At 46.2% G+C, this 15,965-nt stretch overlaps 1 protein-coding gene across 1 annotated transcript in view; it reads left to right on the top strand.

The window, feature by feature from the left end:
- The first annotated feature begins 688 nt into the window (after positions 1-688).
- The window catches only part of LOC308361305 (ephrin type-B receptor 3-like), a 50,761-nt gene continuing 35,484 nt past the window's right edge, over positions 689-15,965 (top strand). The window contains exon 1 of the mRNA XM_080833600.1: positions 689-1,316. Coding sequence (XP_080689726.1) covers positions 1,259-1,316 — 58 coding nt within the window. The 5' untranslated portion in view covers positions 689-1,258. The remainder of the gene's footprint in view (positions 1,317-15,965) is intronic.

The raw sequence follows: 15,965 nt of genomic DNA on the forward strand, positions 1-15,965 counted from the left end.
GTTATCAAAAAAAAAAATAACAAAGACACTTACCATTAGAAACAAACAATTGAGTATTTTATACCACTCTAAGATTTAAAGTAAGGCATTCAGGAACTGTTGCATAAATAACTGGCAATATATCCATGGCTATTTGTTAAATTACCCGACGCAACAGAACGTAGGTTAAGTGATCTAAACTTTTACATATCGTCCTAAACTACTTTAATTAAGTTTCTATACTCACAGAACAGCGAGTGAGATCCTCGTTTTCAGTACGGAAAGTACAGCGGCATCCAACACGTTAGGCGTATTATCTGTGAAATGGGATTAATCTGCTATATAGAAATTATCAGAATAAAAAAAAGAATAAGATAAGGAAGTATCTCGATAGGCTCTTTTATATCAAAGAAATCCGCATCCCAGAACTTGAGTTCCCGCAGGGGGCGCTATGTGTCTTTCAAAGCTCTAAAGTAGCCGTGTCTATCTGACTTTCCCGAGTATGGCTATTGAGTTAAGGCCAGCAGCTTTCACAGCTAGTTGCAGGGGTGTAACCACTAGAAAGACTGACGCTTTAACTCCTCCTCTGTGCCCCGCTTTCTCCCTCTTTCACTCGTTCGTTGGCTCGCCTCAACGGCATTTCATTCCAATGCGGGCGCAGAGCGGAGCACCAGCGTCTCTTCAGTCGTGCTGACAATTCGCTCAGGGAATTACGGTGTCTCAGCAAAGACGGTGTTACAAGGAGACAACACATGCAAATTGTAATGCATGTAAGTGCGTTTCGGACTACAATGCAAAGCTGATTAAATGAAGATGCGGAAGATATGAATCCTTAAATATTTCTCCTTAAAACTTTTGACATTTTCTGGAGAATTCCGTTGGAATGGACTACACAGACACGTTCTATTTTCACAGATTAGATATGAATAAAACTTGAATAGGGCAAACGGCGCTGTTTAGGGTGGAACTCCGTCAGTTGCCAAATGCGAAGTAGCCTAACGGGTGAACGACTTTCGTTCGTCCCCTTTTTGCTGGAGAAGAAACCGTGCGAAGCCCATTCTCTCCAAGAAGGAGGAATTGGATATACGTGTCTTTTTTCATGCTAACTTGTGCTGGTTCATACATTCCACTCATTTAGTGTTTTGTTATATGGAGATAACCTCTATCCTGAGATTTTGAAGTTGCGGGACTTATACGGGGTCCACGGGAGTTGGAGCTTCCAGGATTACTCTCTATTCTCTAGGCGCATTTTCATGTCAACGTTGTCTGCTGTGTGACAATGGATTATTTGCTGTTTTTATGCAGCCTCTTGCTGCCACTGACGTCAGCTGTTGAAGGTAAGAACGGACATCAGCATTAACAGCCGATTTTTTAATATTGTGTGAAATTTTGTTTACAGTCTGTCAGCACCACACAGAAATATGGCACCTCATATGTGCCTCACATCAATACAGCCATCTATGCTCCAAGGATGATTACGAACAGATTGAACGCCCTACCCTTTCATATTTTCACCAGTTAACCGCGTATTGCTACGATTACATTAAATTACTCATCAAGGGTGCACCAGGTTCTTTACATTTCGTACTATTGCCCTTACCCAGCATGAGCTAAACTGCGTTGCGCACAGAGACAAAAGGCTCCTGGGACCCTCGAGGACCTCAATACACATTTTAATTGAACTGGCCAGTACCTTTAACGTATCCGTTGTTTACGGGTTGGATGCTCATTTCCAAAACATACTGGTCCTTTCGGTGTTGTTCCGAGCAAATGAGCGTAGCCTCGTCGCGCAGTAGGGAGTCTCATCGGTCGCCTCGTCTGCGCAGTCTTGTTACTTTTAGTGGGGGGATATGCTACCCTTCTTCCCTGACACTGAAGTCACCAAGCCCGCTCAACTTTTCATTCCTACTGTGTTTACTTGGGCCCAACGACTATGTTGGCTATTTTATAATTAAACAATTAATCTCCGGACAAGGCTTACGTAGAATGTGCTTTAAAATATGACGTCAGAGACAATAGTTTGAAAAGTTTTGATTTGCCTATTATGTCTATAAACTCCGGGGGCATGCGGACTTATCTTAGTTGCATTCTTCGAAGAGTTTAGTTTGAGTTGAACAGCCATGCATGCCTCCTAGTGAATAATGAGACAAAATCGCTAGTCTTGTTATTGACCGCTTTTGTTGGGGAATTTTATGTCGACGTTCAATTAGGCAAGTTCAGATGTGTAGTATGAATGTTCAAGGTTAGATGATTGCTCGACATGTCTGTCATGCCCAAAACCAAAGGCCTAAGCCCATTTATTTGCATTAATAGCCTGAGAGTTATGTCTGAGAAAGGTCACACTGGATGCGAAATAATTTAAGTTAATACTATCAAAGCAGCTGGTGATGTTTTTTTCTGTAATGTTAACCGAAGCCTACATTTGTGTTTAATCAAATTAAAAAAAACGCATGAAAGATTGCAATTGTTAGATTACGTTTTATTCCATTCATTCTTTTGCCTGGTCAATGTTTTTATAGCACCTCATATAAGTATAAAGATAAGAGATGGACGGCTCCAGCCTGTGTTTGGAAGGAAAGTGGAGCTTGCCCTTCGACTAGGCCAAACTGCTATTCCATCGTATCTGTTGTGCTGGGCAGGTCAATTATCTTGCAGAAGTGATAAGGCGCAATACAAGTGGTCAATAAACGGATGCTTTATTTTACTTTATTTTATTTGGTCTATAATTTTGGAACATCAAATGTTGCCTATTTACTTAACTGTCACAATATAGACAGGCCTAGTTGAAGAGAAAATGTACTTCCTTTTTTCGTTTAGATAGGCCTATAGCATTATCTCTTTAATCGAGGCAATATGTACATAGGTTGATTATTAATTTCTGGAGCAAACCTCAGCTTTATACATATCTGATTTATGCCCTACCGTGAAACACCCGATTGTTCCCCGGAGAGATGAACGGCACCGTTGGTCGGTTCCAATCTCACTGGCAGTCTATCCGATGTCGCCGATGTCTTCTCACGCTTGTACAAATGGAAACTTTGTCGAAAACTGCGTGAAGGCCAGCTAAAAACCGCTCTTTACCATACACGTGTTCATGTTTTATTCATAAATTACTGTTAATATATACAAAGGCCAATTCTCCTTAACATTTTAAGATAAACGTAATATAATAATCCGTAGAGAAATTTGTTTTCGGTAATATCCAAAAGTAGGCCTATCAACGTGGGGTAGCGGGACATTGCTATACATTGTCCATTTATTTACAGGATCGCACAGCATCTAGATTATATATATTTTTACTCAAAATAAATTAAATAATGCCCGACATATGGTGCTCTAAAGTTAAATAAATCACAATCTATATTAACGAAGACCAGTGGGCGTCAAATATACGCGCTAGAATTGGATATGCATATTTCCCTCATATCTCTTTATTCCCCATGGCACTCGGGCTCGGCATCAGTGTTTACTTCAGTAGCAGTGCAACTGCAGCTGGGATGCTCTGAATGATAAGACGTTTATTTACCAATACGATATTCAATAAACGAAGGATTTTCAACTGTCTCATCTGTGTTCTGACTATAGACTTGTCGTATTTGAGTGTCAACCTGTACATCGGCTGTGGCCTACTGGTCGATTATTGTAATGAGTTCAGTGGATGGGCACATGCCCTCTGAAGATTGCTAACGTGACACACACTCGAGATTCGATCCAATGCACTCCTTTTAATTTTTTGGACATTTCAAGCAGCTATTTATGTGCAGAAATAGCAGTCGATCTCTTTATGCATACCGATATGTGCGTGTCACAGAGAGAGAGAGAGAGAGAGAGAGAGAGAAAGTTGTGTGTTCTCCGTGCGTTGTACATGAAGCAAAAAAAACTCACTCGAGACACTTACTAACACACTCTCTGGCCTGCCTGTGTGTCGCGTATGGCTCTAATCCTCCGCACTCCGCGCCCACTTCATTACTCTTAGGCTACTGCTTTACCCACTCTAAAGCAGAGCAGCAGGGGCCATTTTGTTCCTCACACTTGTTCTGAGTTAAGTGTGGAAACCTCATCCCGGTGCCAGAGTGAGAGTTCATTTTGGACATTCGGGAATCTAGAGTTACAAATGTGGGCTATTGCTGACTTCTTTTTAGTATTTTTAATAATATATCAAATGATCCAGTTTGAGGACTGCATTTTTGGAAGTCTGAAAACGATGCGTTTTGTTTTTGCCTAACTTGAAATTCGCATCCGTAACTGTTACCCTGGGCAGACTGTAACAGATGAGACCTCCCGCACAGCGCAGAAAGGAGAGGAAACCTCAATGGGCTGCATGCATGGCGGTTTGTTTCAAGGATAACTCGTCAGCAGTCTTGTTTATAGAAATAACGGCCTGACGTTAACTGACAAAAGGGGAGAAATAAACGATTAGTACTTCTATCCACTTCATTAGCAACTGAAATGATCACTGGACTAATTCGGACTTTAACCATTAGGCAAGCAGACTCGCAATTTGTGTAAGAATGCCTTCTGTTTGCCATTTCCATGTAGATGAGGCCGACCCGAGGACATCCCCTTAATTTAAAACAGGCTTTATTGGGCAGTTTGCACGAAAGCGGGATTTCTTGTCTAACAATTCAACTTTATTCAGACACCTATGGGATACATGGTGCAATATTTCTATACACAAAGAACGGTGGTTTTCCATCAAACCTTTTTTCGTCTTTTCCCATTGCGCAATAAATGACATTAGCGCATGTAAATACTGCAAATATATATAATTTAAACATTAGCAAAACAAAATCACAATTTTCATGTATATTTGAAATAATAAATCATTGTTCAGGACTACGCGAACATTGTCCACTGATTTGAAAATGGAATAGTCCTTTCATAAAACTGATGCCCAAAAACTGAATGTGTCCTGTAGGTCTACATCTTATTTTATTAACAAAAAATAACAGGAAATACATTGAAGAACCATAATTAGAAAGAATATAGGTGGCAGTGACCAGATGCTAACAGACTACATCCTACGTGTTGGTTTGTCGCCGGGTTTACTGGGAGGATCTGTGGAGCCGTGGCCTAAACTACGGGGGCTGTAAATAGAGCATGTCTTCCGCTGCTGAATGAGCGCAAGGCCGCTGAAATATCAATCGTACGCTCCTTACACACTCTGCTTTGTGTGTAACTGAGCCTACTTGATTATGGGCGCAATTACCCCACGTTCATTTAATATTCACAAACGGCTTGGAATATGGAAAACGCCAGTCCACTCAGAAGGATGTTGTAAAATTAAATTTGAGTCTATTAAATAAACTGCATATTTCTACCTCAATTTTCATCAGTGTGAGCAGTAAAGCTAAAATGTACTTTCCTGCGTTCTCACTCACCTACTCTTGTAATTCTTCCATGAAAGTCTACATGGCAAACCCTAAACCTCAAACAAAGCAGCAGGGTTAAAGCCTCTGCATCCCTAGTCAAACCAGTTCTCATGATGACATTGAAAGTTTAAAAGAAGCGTCTTAATAACAACTTATGAACAATTTAAGCAACTTAAGAACAACTGAGTGGTCAAGAAGTAATTATTTCACACTGCAATTCTTTTGTTTGTTGGATCAATGTATTCTGTAATTTGATTCTGTAAGTAAATTAATAAAAACATTAAAACGTTAAAATGAAGAACAGAAACACTATTGAAACACACATGAGAATAGGGATCAGGTGTGTGTTGCAGTACAATGGCTGTAGGATCCTAGCTGGTTGAAAGGTCACACCGTAAGGCGAGGGCTTGCTGAACAGATGTACAGTGCCTTTGCCCCCCTCAGTAAGGAGCTCAGAGAGCTTTCAGTCTTAGACGCCGCTGACACGCTTACAGATACTATGAGACGCCGCCACAGTCATGTGATAATACTGACAGTTTGCTTCAAACCTTTGAGAGCTCCTCTCAGCTGTGTGCTGGTACAGGACACTGTGTCCATAGAGTAGCCTCACACACACACACACACACACACACACACACACACACACACAGAAATCGCCCCATTTCCACTTTTCGAGTGTCTCTGCCTCAATGTTTGCCCAACAAGAAACAAGCAACAGAGATCTGGAGTGACAACCAATGGTTGGCAAATGGTCTGCTAATTGATTCAGAAGTGCATTGGATGCAGGCAGGAATTCCCAACGTGGGTCTGTTTGAGTTGTTCCTCAAAAGGGCTGTCCTGGCTGGTCCTGATGGAGAGCTCAGCAGAACAGCAGTGTGTGTGTGGGATAGAGAGAGGAGAGCTGAACAGAACAGCAGCTCTTTGACACACACTCACACTCTCTCTCCCTCTCCAGTCCAAGCAGTGAATGAGTCTTGGCCTGCCCACTGCCAAAAGCCCATTGGTGTGGTCTGTAGCCACTGGAGCGGAATGAGAGAGGCAGAGAGAGCACCGAACAGTGTGTATGTGTGTGTGTTTGTGTGTGTGTGTGTGTGTGTGTGGGACTGAGAGAGGAGGGATTGAGCAGTTAGGGCTTGCCCTCGGTCTTTACTTAAGAGGTGGCGAGGTAGGTGGCACAGACACAGCTGATACATATCTCCCGGCTAAACAACACGCCATTGAACCAGAGATTAAAGGAATAATAAAACTCATAATAAAAAAGAAAAACCAAACAGCAGAGCATGCTCAAACAGATGTTTGCGATAATAAAAATGATTTCATTAATATATATATATCCCCCTTTCCAGGAATGGGTGAAGTCATTTGAATGTACTGTTTAAGACTCTGTGTGGAAAGATGCTAAAGAGTTTAAACTATGAGAAGGCCAGAGCGATTTGATTGGCTGAGGTGTGGGCCGCTAGCGTCATTGTTATCCGCTACCCTGTGTTTAGCCGTTGCCCTGTGATTTAACAGTCATGTTTTTAAATACAATGAAGCCCAGAGGGAATCTCCGCTGGTCTGCAGGAAACACAGGGCAAGAAAACAGTAAAAACACAACACTAAGGCATCTGTGCAGGAGAGCACATCTGAACCTTAACATGCTTATTTATTCTCTGTGTGTGTCATTAACTAGTACACACACACACACACACACTAACACATACAGAGGCAAATAGACACACATGCACACACACACAGGCAAATAGACACACATGCTCTCACACACACAGAGACATGAACACACAGAAACAAACAGACATGTACACACACACACACACACACACACACACACACACACACACACACACACGCACACACACACACACACACACAGTCCACAGATGCACATAAGTCGGAACACGTCACCATGTGTGGTGCATGATAGTGCCAGTGCTAAATCACAGGAGAGCGCACCCAGCCCAGAGTGCCATTTAGTGGAGGCCTGCGCTGTTGGACTCATGGGGGATGACTAAGACCACTTTACGGGAATGCCTCAGCCATTACAACGCAGTCAGGCGGGCCACTGGGCCAACAGGGAACGGCCTCCAGACTGCACTGGGATGTGTGTGTGAGTGTGTGTGTTTGTGTGTTAATGCGTGTGTCTGTGTGTGTGTCTGTGGATAAATAGATAGATAGATAGATTACTTAATTGATCCCCAATGGGAAAATACAGTGTGTGTGTGTGTGTGAGAGTGTGTGTGTGGAGGTTTGATCCACTTCAGGGGACTTTTTTTTTACAGGCTACAGACTCGTAACTTGTAACAAATTTTGCCGATGGAGCAGAAAGGGATCTTTGATATTTGCTTTTATGTAAAAGCAGGTCCATCTGTCAGAGCCAAGATGGGGGTTTCATCTGCAAAGGACTTGGCCTAAGTCCAACAGACTCGAGCCAGACCAGGACCAGAACAGAGCCAGACTATAGCCAGATCTGTTCCAGTTAGCAGCTACCTGTGAGCATGCATGGCCTCAAGCAGAGCCATTAGAATGTACAATCACCTGGCTAGCAGCTGTAAAACATATTTTAAAAAGTAAGAAAATGGCATTTTATCATTGTGAAATTGGGCTGGATTAGAGTTGGGAGCAGTGTGAGCAGTGGGGGGAAGGTTTAACGGCCAGCAGCACCTCTTGCTCCACCCCAGCCCTGATCTGGCAGAGGGGCGACACAGTGCTCAGTACTGCCTCGGGCCCCACAGGAAATGGACAAAGCCGCAGCTTTAGGTGCAAACGTCTGCTTTGATTAGCGGCATGGGCCACTGTAAATAGCCTGAGCGGGAGGGGGGGTTGTAGAGGTGGGGGGGTTTTACAATGGCTACTAAATTCCGAGCACTCACTGCTCAGCTACACCTGCATTTAATCTGCACATCAAACAGATCTCAAGAGGCTCAGAGAGTCCCCTAAATACAGCCATTTTCTCCCGCTACCTCTCTCCAGGACCCGGGGTCTCATGAGCGGCTCCAACCCATCAAAAGCCATAGAGTATATATATCCAGACACACTTCCACAAGCCCCTCTCCACTTACAAATTGCATTTGCAGTCATTTCCTGCTGCAACTGTTAAAATATTTGACCTTTTTACACTCGGTGCAAAGCTGCTCATCCTTTGATTGCCCTTTGCAAATTATAGCCCAAGCAGAGGACGCTGGAGGAATAGCTTTATAATTTGCTGTCCGTGACTGTGTGTGTGTGTGTGTGTGTGTGTGCTGTGTGGAAAAAAAACCCACAGAAGTGTAGTTTCATGTTCTTTGTCAGAAATGAGCGAGACAGACAGGCATTCCTCTCGCCAGCCGCCACACCAAATGTGTCCGTGCCGATTTTATTTAATCTTTGTTTTTTTTCGAACTTTTACTGTCCTCACGCTGCAGCACTTGTCCATTTGGCGTGGCAGGGGTATCTCAGAGACAGGGGGGGGGGGATGTGTGAATGTGTGAAATCTGGGGTGTTTTTTAGAGCAGGAAGAGCAGCCTCTCTGGTTCCTCAGCTCCATTTGGCACCCACTGGAGGACCTGTGTTCATGACCCATGACCCAGCTGCACAGCCCACGGCTCACAGACACCCACTCACGCTCACTGGCCAGTGCACATCTGTGGATCGGTCCCCATGTAGGCCACTCTTCCCTTTGACCCTTAGGACGTTATCAGTAATTGATGTCACACACACGCAGTTACTGTCAGATGACGTGAGCATGGGTAAGCAGCATGGAGCCCATTGTCATGTTGAAATTGCTTGTAAAGGTCTACACTTTAACCTCTAGCAAATAGCAGCCTCTCTCTCACACACACACACAGCACATAATCACCAATTGACCAGCTCAAAAGAATCAATGTGATCCTAGTGGGACCTGTGATGATCAGCCTGGATGAGGGACCTGTGATGATCAGCCCATAAATATTTATATGTCAACTGGCATCAGCATTTAGATCTTAAGAGAAAAAGGGACGAGGCAAACATTGAGACTTTATTAGCAGAAAACTGAGCTCAAGTCCTGACCTTGTAGTCACTTGGCACAGGGCCAGGCTAAAATAATGAGGGTGGAAAAGGGAGGGCTCCTGCCAATAAAGTGACACATTTCTGAGGAGAGATCCAGGGCTGCCCTTTTACAGAGGAACCTCCCACATGCCTACAGTCCGAACCCCACAGCCCCCCCTCCAACCCCTCCGGAGCCCCGATCCCCGTCCCTAAGCCCTGCCAGGTGATAGAAGTATGATTGTCAGTTAGGGTCGGGTGCTCCGCAGCCACAGTGAAGCATAATGAAGGCTTATCTGTTATTAAGGTTCCCTGAACCCAAACGGGTCGGCTGGTGGCTCAGCGCCGCAGCAGGAACAAAAGGGAGCAGGCGGCGCAGGGGTCTCGCTTTCAAATATCCACTTGGGCCGGTACCAGCCCCGCCGGGCCATCTGAAAGAGTGTTGAGATCACTGACAATGTGAACAGACTGACCTGACGAGACCAGGGGGGCATAGGAAAATGAGCTGAGGGAGAGTGTGTGTGTGTGTGTGTGTGTGTGTGTGTGTGTGTGTGTGTGTGTATGTGTGTGTGCGGGAAGGGGGGCGCAGTGTCGGGGGTGCGGGCGGATTTTAATCTAGTCTTGGATTGCTGCCATACATCTATCTCTACATCTTCAATTGGAGCAGCTTCGCCCCAGCAGTCCCTGGGAAGAAAGATGCATGACTGCTCCCCCTCCACCCAGCTGTCTGAGGAGACAAGTTATGGCTTTGATGCGAGCAGGAAGGCAACCCTGTGCCAGAGCTCTATAATGAAGCGCACCATCAACAGCAGCTCACTGTGAATATGGCCTGTGTTTAAGACCACAAGGTCCAGGGTGTGGTGAAGGACAAGCAATGAGAACCAAAGAGGCTTTAAAGTGTGTGTCTGTGTGTGTGTGTGTGTGTGTGTGTGTGTGTGTGTGTGTGTGTGTGTGTGTGAAAGGATGGAGTCTGAAACTAGTCATGTTGCTCTGCAAGTGACGAATTATTAGTATATACCACGGTGCCTGAAAAAGCTCATTTATGCAGCATAACAGTCTTCGAGGTATCCCAGTCTGGGAAAATAATGGACTAGGTGGCGGAGACTCCCTAATCTGTTCCCCTATCACTAAGCGTCGTGCACACGAAGTCTAGTTTGTTTGCATCCGATCTGTTCATAATACCGATAGCCCTTTCATAAAGACGAACACAGAGTGTATAGGTAGGAGAAGCACACTGTAACACCTTGTGTGTGTGTGTGTGTGTGTGTGGTAGATAGTGGGTGGAAACAGATTGTCACAGAAGTGGAGACTATGCATCGTATGTCTACATGTCTGCAAACACAGGTGGGCTTTAAGGGAACCAGAGGAATACAGTGTTGCCTTGTCTGAGCTGTTTATCTTTCCCACTCCTTCAATGGCTCTCACACTCATTTACTGTCTCCCACCCCACTGTACTGCATACCAACACTTCAGCCCGTCTCACACTTCTGCAGGTCCCTTTCATCTCTCTGTTTCTGTCTCTGTACCTCCTCCCTGTCTCTTCTTTCCATTGTGTCTCTCTCTTCCTCACTTTCCTTCTCTTCCTCCCTCTCTCTCTCTTTCTTCTCTCTATCTCTCTCCAGTGTTGGTGACTTATCAGGGCTAGCTCCTAACTGCAGCATTCTCTCTCCTCGTTATCTGCGCCCCTCATGTGATACAAGGCTCTTGTGGCAGACAGCCGCTGTGAGACAGGCTGCTGTGAGACAGGTCGCTGTGAGACAGGCCTGTGTTTACTGCACACAGGGGCCTTGTTGTGGCCACTTGTTGATAAGATTTGACAGGGCCAAGAAACATCCCTCTCCATGGGTACACACACACACACACACACACACACCGCCTGGCTGGCAGTTGAGAGAGAGACGACGAGATGTGCTGTCTGTCTCACTCACGCTCTGACTGTATGCAAAGGAGACGTGCCTGTGACACCTACACGACAGGTTGGACGCGTGCTCTTCTTAAGAACTGCTTTGCCTACGGCTCTTCGTAACACATGAGAACGCATTCCTGGCTGTTTGGTGGGGCGACACCAGAGGAGGACAAAGGAGAGTGCTAATAGATGCATCAAAGGGGTTAGCGCTGGGAGTTTGGTGTCTAATGCGCTCCCTGGCTGCTGGTGCTGAGGAGGAAGTGAATGAGGATCTGGAGGAAGGAAGGGGTGTGAGGGTGGACACGTCAGACTTGAAAGAGACACAGACACAGAGTGTGATCAACCAGGGGCAGATGGGCACATACACCAAGATGGGTGGGGGAGACAGAGAGTGTGAATGAGTATCTGTGTGTGTGTGTATTTGGATGAGTGTGTGTGTGTGTGTGTGTGTATGAATGCCTGTATATATGTGTGTGTGTGTGTGTGTCTGTGTGTGTGTATGAATGTCTGTATATGTGTGTGTGTCTCTGTGTGTTTGTCGGGTGGGGGATGGGGGGGTTGGTATATAGAAAGTGTTTGTATTTGTGTGTGTTTGTGTTAAGAAAGAGTACAGGGTGTGTGTGTGTGTTTGTTCAGAGGGTAAGGCATTTATGTCAGAGCTGGGGGGAATGTGACAGGAAAGCATCGGCCCCCAAAGCCACTCTTCCCCAGCTGGCTCCTTTGGGACTTAGGGCTAAAAGGCTGCCGATGATTAGGGATTCAATTTAGCTTGCCATCAATCAATGCCCAGAGCAGAGCAGGGGAGAGGAGAGAAGAAGATTGTCACCAAGTGTTGTTTGTGTGTGTGTCCTGCACCCCCGCCCCCTCCCCTCACACACACACTCACACTCACACTCACACCCCCGCCTGCCCTTCACACACCTCCTCACAGCACCACGGGGGAAATCGCTCTTTTTTCTGTTAATTAGGCAGCCAACTGCCTCCCTCCTTACTTATTTATGAAGATGTGTGTGTGTGTGTGCCGATCGAACACCACTTGGTAGGAAACGTCAGCCTAATTATACTAGCACTTATGGCTGGCCCATTAGGTAGTCTGGACAATCTATAGGTGAGAGCCTTGATGGCTGTGTCACACACACACACACACACACACACACACACACACACACACACACACGTGATGTAATCACTAAAATAAACTAAATACTGTTCAGGTAGCACAGAAGTGTTTTTCCTCAGCGCAAAATCAGCAGCTCAGTGGATCAGATAAAAATGCATCATGCACTCCCTCTAGTACACACACACATACGCGCACAGGCACACACACACACACAGGCACACACACACACACAGACACACACACAGCAATCTGTTGTGCCATTAATCCGTCCGCAGGTAATTCCGAGGTGATGAGATTGCCACTCTAGGGACAGCACTGTCAGTCCTCGGACACCATCATGGTGAGGAGAGGAGGAGAGCAGCCATGTGGCTCTCACCAGTGGAGCTGCAGATTTATGAAAGCCGACCTTTGGCCCAGACACAACAGGCCCCTGGGGAAGAACCCGGGGAACCACCCCAGAAAGCTGCTGACAGCTGGGCCAAATGTGGCCCAGATCTGGGCCAGACCCGATTCTGGGCTGTTGGATATCTGGGACTCTCTCTCTCGGCCCGATCCATATCCTGCGGTCATGGAAACCCACATGACTTAGCTAGTCTGCCTTGTATCAGAACTAGGGATCAATAATATTTAGTCTAAAATTTAGATTTGTTGGCGTTGCGTTTGTCAGTGCAGTCAGCTGAGAAGAAGCGTCTCCAACTTGAGATTCAACCTCAGTAACTAAGCTCGCAGGGTGTGGTCAACACGCCTGCAATTAGGGCTTTAGCCATCCAACTGGATTTTTCTGTGTGTGTGTGTGTGTGTGTGTGTAAGGGAGTGAATGAGAGAAAAAGGTCTCTCCTTGTCCAACCAGGTTGAATCCATCTGTCAGTACTCGCATGTTTGAAGCGTGTAAAACATTCCACTGGAAAGAAAAGCAAGACAAACATTATTTCACAATCACTGCTTTATCCAGGGTGAAATCAGTAATGGCTTCATTTCCCTAACTCAACACCCACTACTGAAACTGTAGGAGCCAATTTATTAGGTAATGATTGAGCTGCCTCAGACGGTTGGTGGCTGAGGCTGAGGCGGAGGCTGGCTGGGACTTCTCCTCCGCTGCTGGCCATATGGGCGCTGTTGGCAGAAGTCCTATCATCACCACCACACACTGCTGTGGCCATGGGAATCCCTCACTCCGACCCCCCCCCCCCCCCCCCCCCACACACACACACACACACAGACACATGCACATACACACTCACACCCACACACACACACACACACACACACACACACACAAACACACACAAACACACACACACACACAATCCCTCTCTCTCTCTCTATCTCCCTTCCTCTCTCGTTCACTCCCTTTTTCGCTCCTTCTCTCTTTCTCTTTCTCTCACCTCTATATTAAAATCTTTCCAATTTACTCACCCCCTCTCTCCCTCTCTCTCTCTCGCTCTCTCGCTTTCCGCCCTTCTCTTTTATTTCTCTCCCCTTTTCAGTCTTTCTCTCTCTCTCTCCCCCTCTCTCTTACTCTATCTCTGGAGGCAGATAAATCAATCTGGCCAGCACTGCCTGGCGGGGCCCAGGGTCTCTGGTGGGGGGTACGGTGGCCTGGTGACTGCTCTCCCTGATCACTGGTTTTAGTTACACATCAATGAAAAGTGAATAATACATTATCCACATAGCCCCTCAGTATCGCTTTCCACACACACTCCCCCCCCCCTCTTCCTCAAACACACACAGATGTACACCCACTCTCCCTCTCTTACACACACAAACACACACGTACACCAACCCTCTCTCTCTCTCATACACACACACAGATGTCTCTACACGCGCACACTCTCACACAGAGGCACACACACACACCTTCTCACAAACATTCTTCCTGTCACCCCCTCCAACTCCTGTGGACCATAGCGACCAAAGGTCCTCCTCTCTGCGGCAGCTGTCCTGTTAATGCACTCTGGAGGCTAACCGCTGGTCGCCTGCTCTATTATTCATTCTGCCCTTCTTACAGCGCGCGCACACACACACACACACACACACACACAAACACTGGGACACGCACAAACACTGAATATTTATGCTCTAGCTGTGATACAAACAGCATGAACTCCTTGAAATATGCATAGGATGGTGTGAATTATGACTCTAGTTAGGAAACCCTCCTGCAGGCAGAGACCCTGTGCTGGTCATGTGTCTATTGTACAGATCTTTAGCAGTTAAGGCCCTCTCTGACACCTCAGTGCTCCTAAGGGTTTTATGTAAGCGCTTGGAGACATCTGAACCCCTGACCATATGGACACCAACAGCCAAAGGTGTCAATCCAGCACAGGGACACTATCCTTTACACCCTCAGAGACCTTTCTCTCTGGAAGCCCTTTGACACAGAGGGCATGCTGCAGCCAGCATATCAATGCTGAGAGGATGAGTGTGTGTGTGTGTGTGTGTGTGTGTGGAGGAGAGGAAGAGGAGGTGGGGAAGGAGAGAGGAGAGAGCAGCCTTTTCCCTCTTTCTTAGAGAGTGTCCACGCAAACGCTTTTAATTTGCAGCATTTGATTCTCTGTGAATCTTCCTCAGGACCTAATGAGAACCGGTGAGCATTAAAGCACTGTGTTCCAAAGTGATTGAAGAAGATAGGCTGTTCGTGACGCAGCACCACTGTGCCAGTTTGGATGGGACGGCGTTCTCTCGCCGCTCCAGCTCGAACCAGATAAATCACAGCCGCTCGTCCCTTCCTCAGTCTCCTCTGCGTGTTAAAGAGGGGAAAACCCATTTAGAAAGGTCTAACAAGTCAAGTTATTACGGCAGCCAAGTGTGAGATTAATTAACTGAGTGGCGATTAAGAATGCAGCCGACAAGCTCTCCTGGAAGTGTGTGTGTGCGTGCGGGGAGCCGTGGCGGGAGAACAAATCTGAGTGATTCATCTCGCACAGTCATTTGGGAGGGAACTGGAGAAAAAAAAAGAACCATAAATAATAATGATCTTCCCCCCTCAAAGTTAATGACGCCAAATAGCAAATAAACACATTTGTCTGCCAACAGCCCACCCATATCCCCCCACCACCCTCACCCAAACTGATCCAAAAAAAAGAGAAAAGAAATATATAAATACAAATCATTAGCCCACAGCTGTTAGTCATCATGGACCATTAGAGTCCTTCACGGTGAGAAAGCAGAGCGGAGTGGAGTGGAGTGCCAGCTATCTCCGTGGAAACAGGTCGGGAAGGTGTAACCAGGGCAATGGGGCAACAGGGCACAGGCAGGGGGCACAGCAGAGGTGCCCTTCACTGGCTCTCTAGTCGCCCATGGTAAAACGCGCGCACAAACACACACACACACACACACACAAACTCACTCACTCACTCTCATACACAGACAGACTCACACTGTCTCACACACACACATACACACACAGGTTAATTCACTCACACACACACAGGTTTATTCACTCTCTCTCTCACACACACACAGCCTCGGGGTGTTAACCTCACTCTGGGAAAGTTGGCATGGGCATTGGGCATGAAAGGCAGTGATGTTCTATTCCAGCATGTTTAGGACGGGCACCATGATACTGTGTGTGTGTGTGTGTGTG

The sequence above is a fragment of the Sprattus sprattus genome, assembly GCF_963457725.1.
Source record: "Sprattus sprattus genome assembly, chromosome: 2".
Classification (NCBI taxonomy): domain Eukaryota; kingdom Metazoa; phylum Chordata; class Actinopteri; order Clupeiformes; family Clupeidae; genus Sprattus; species Sprattus sprattus.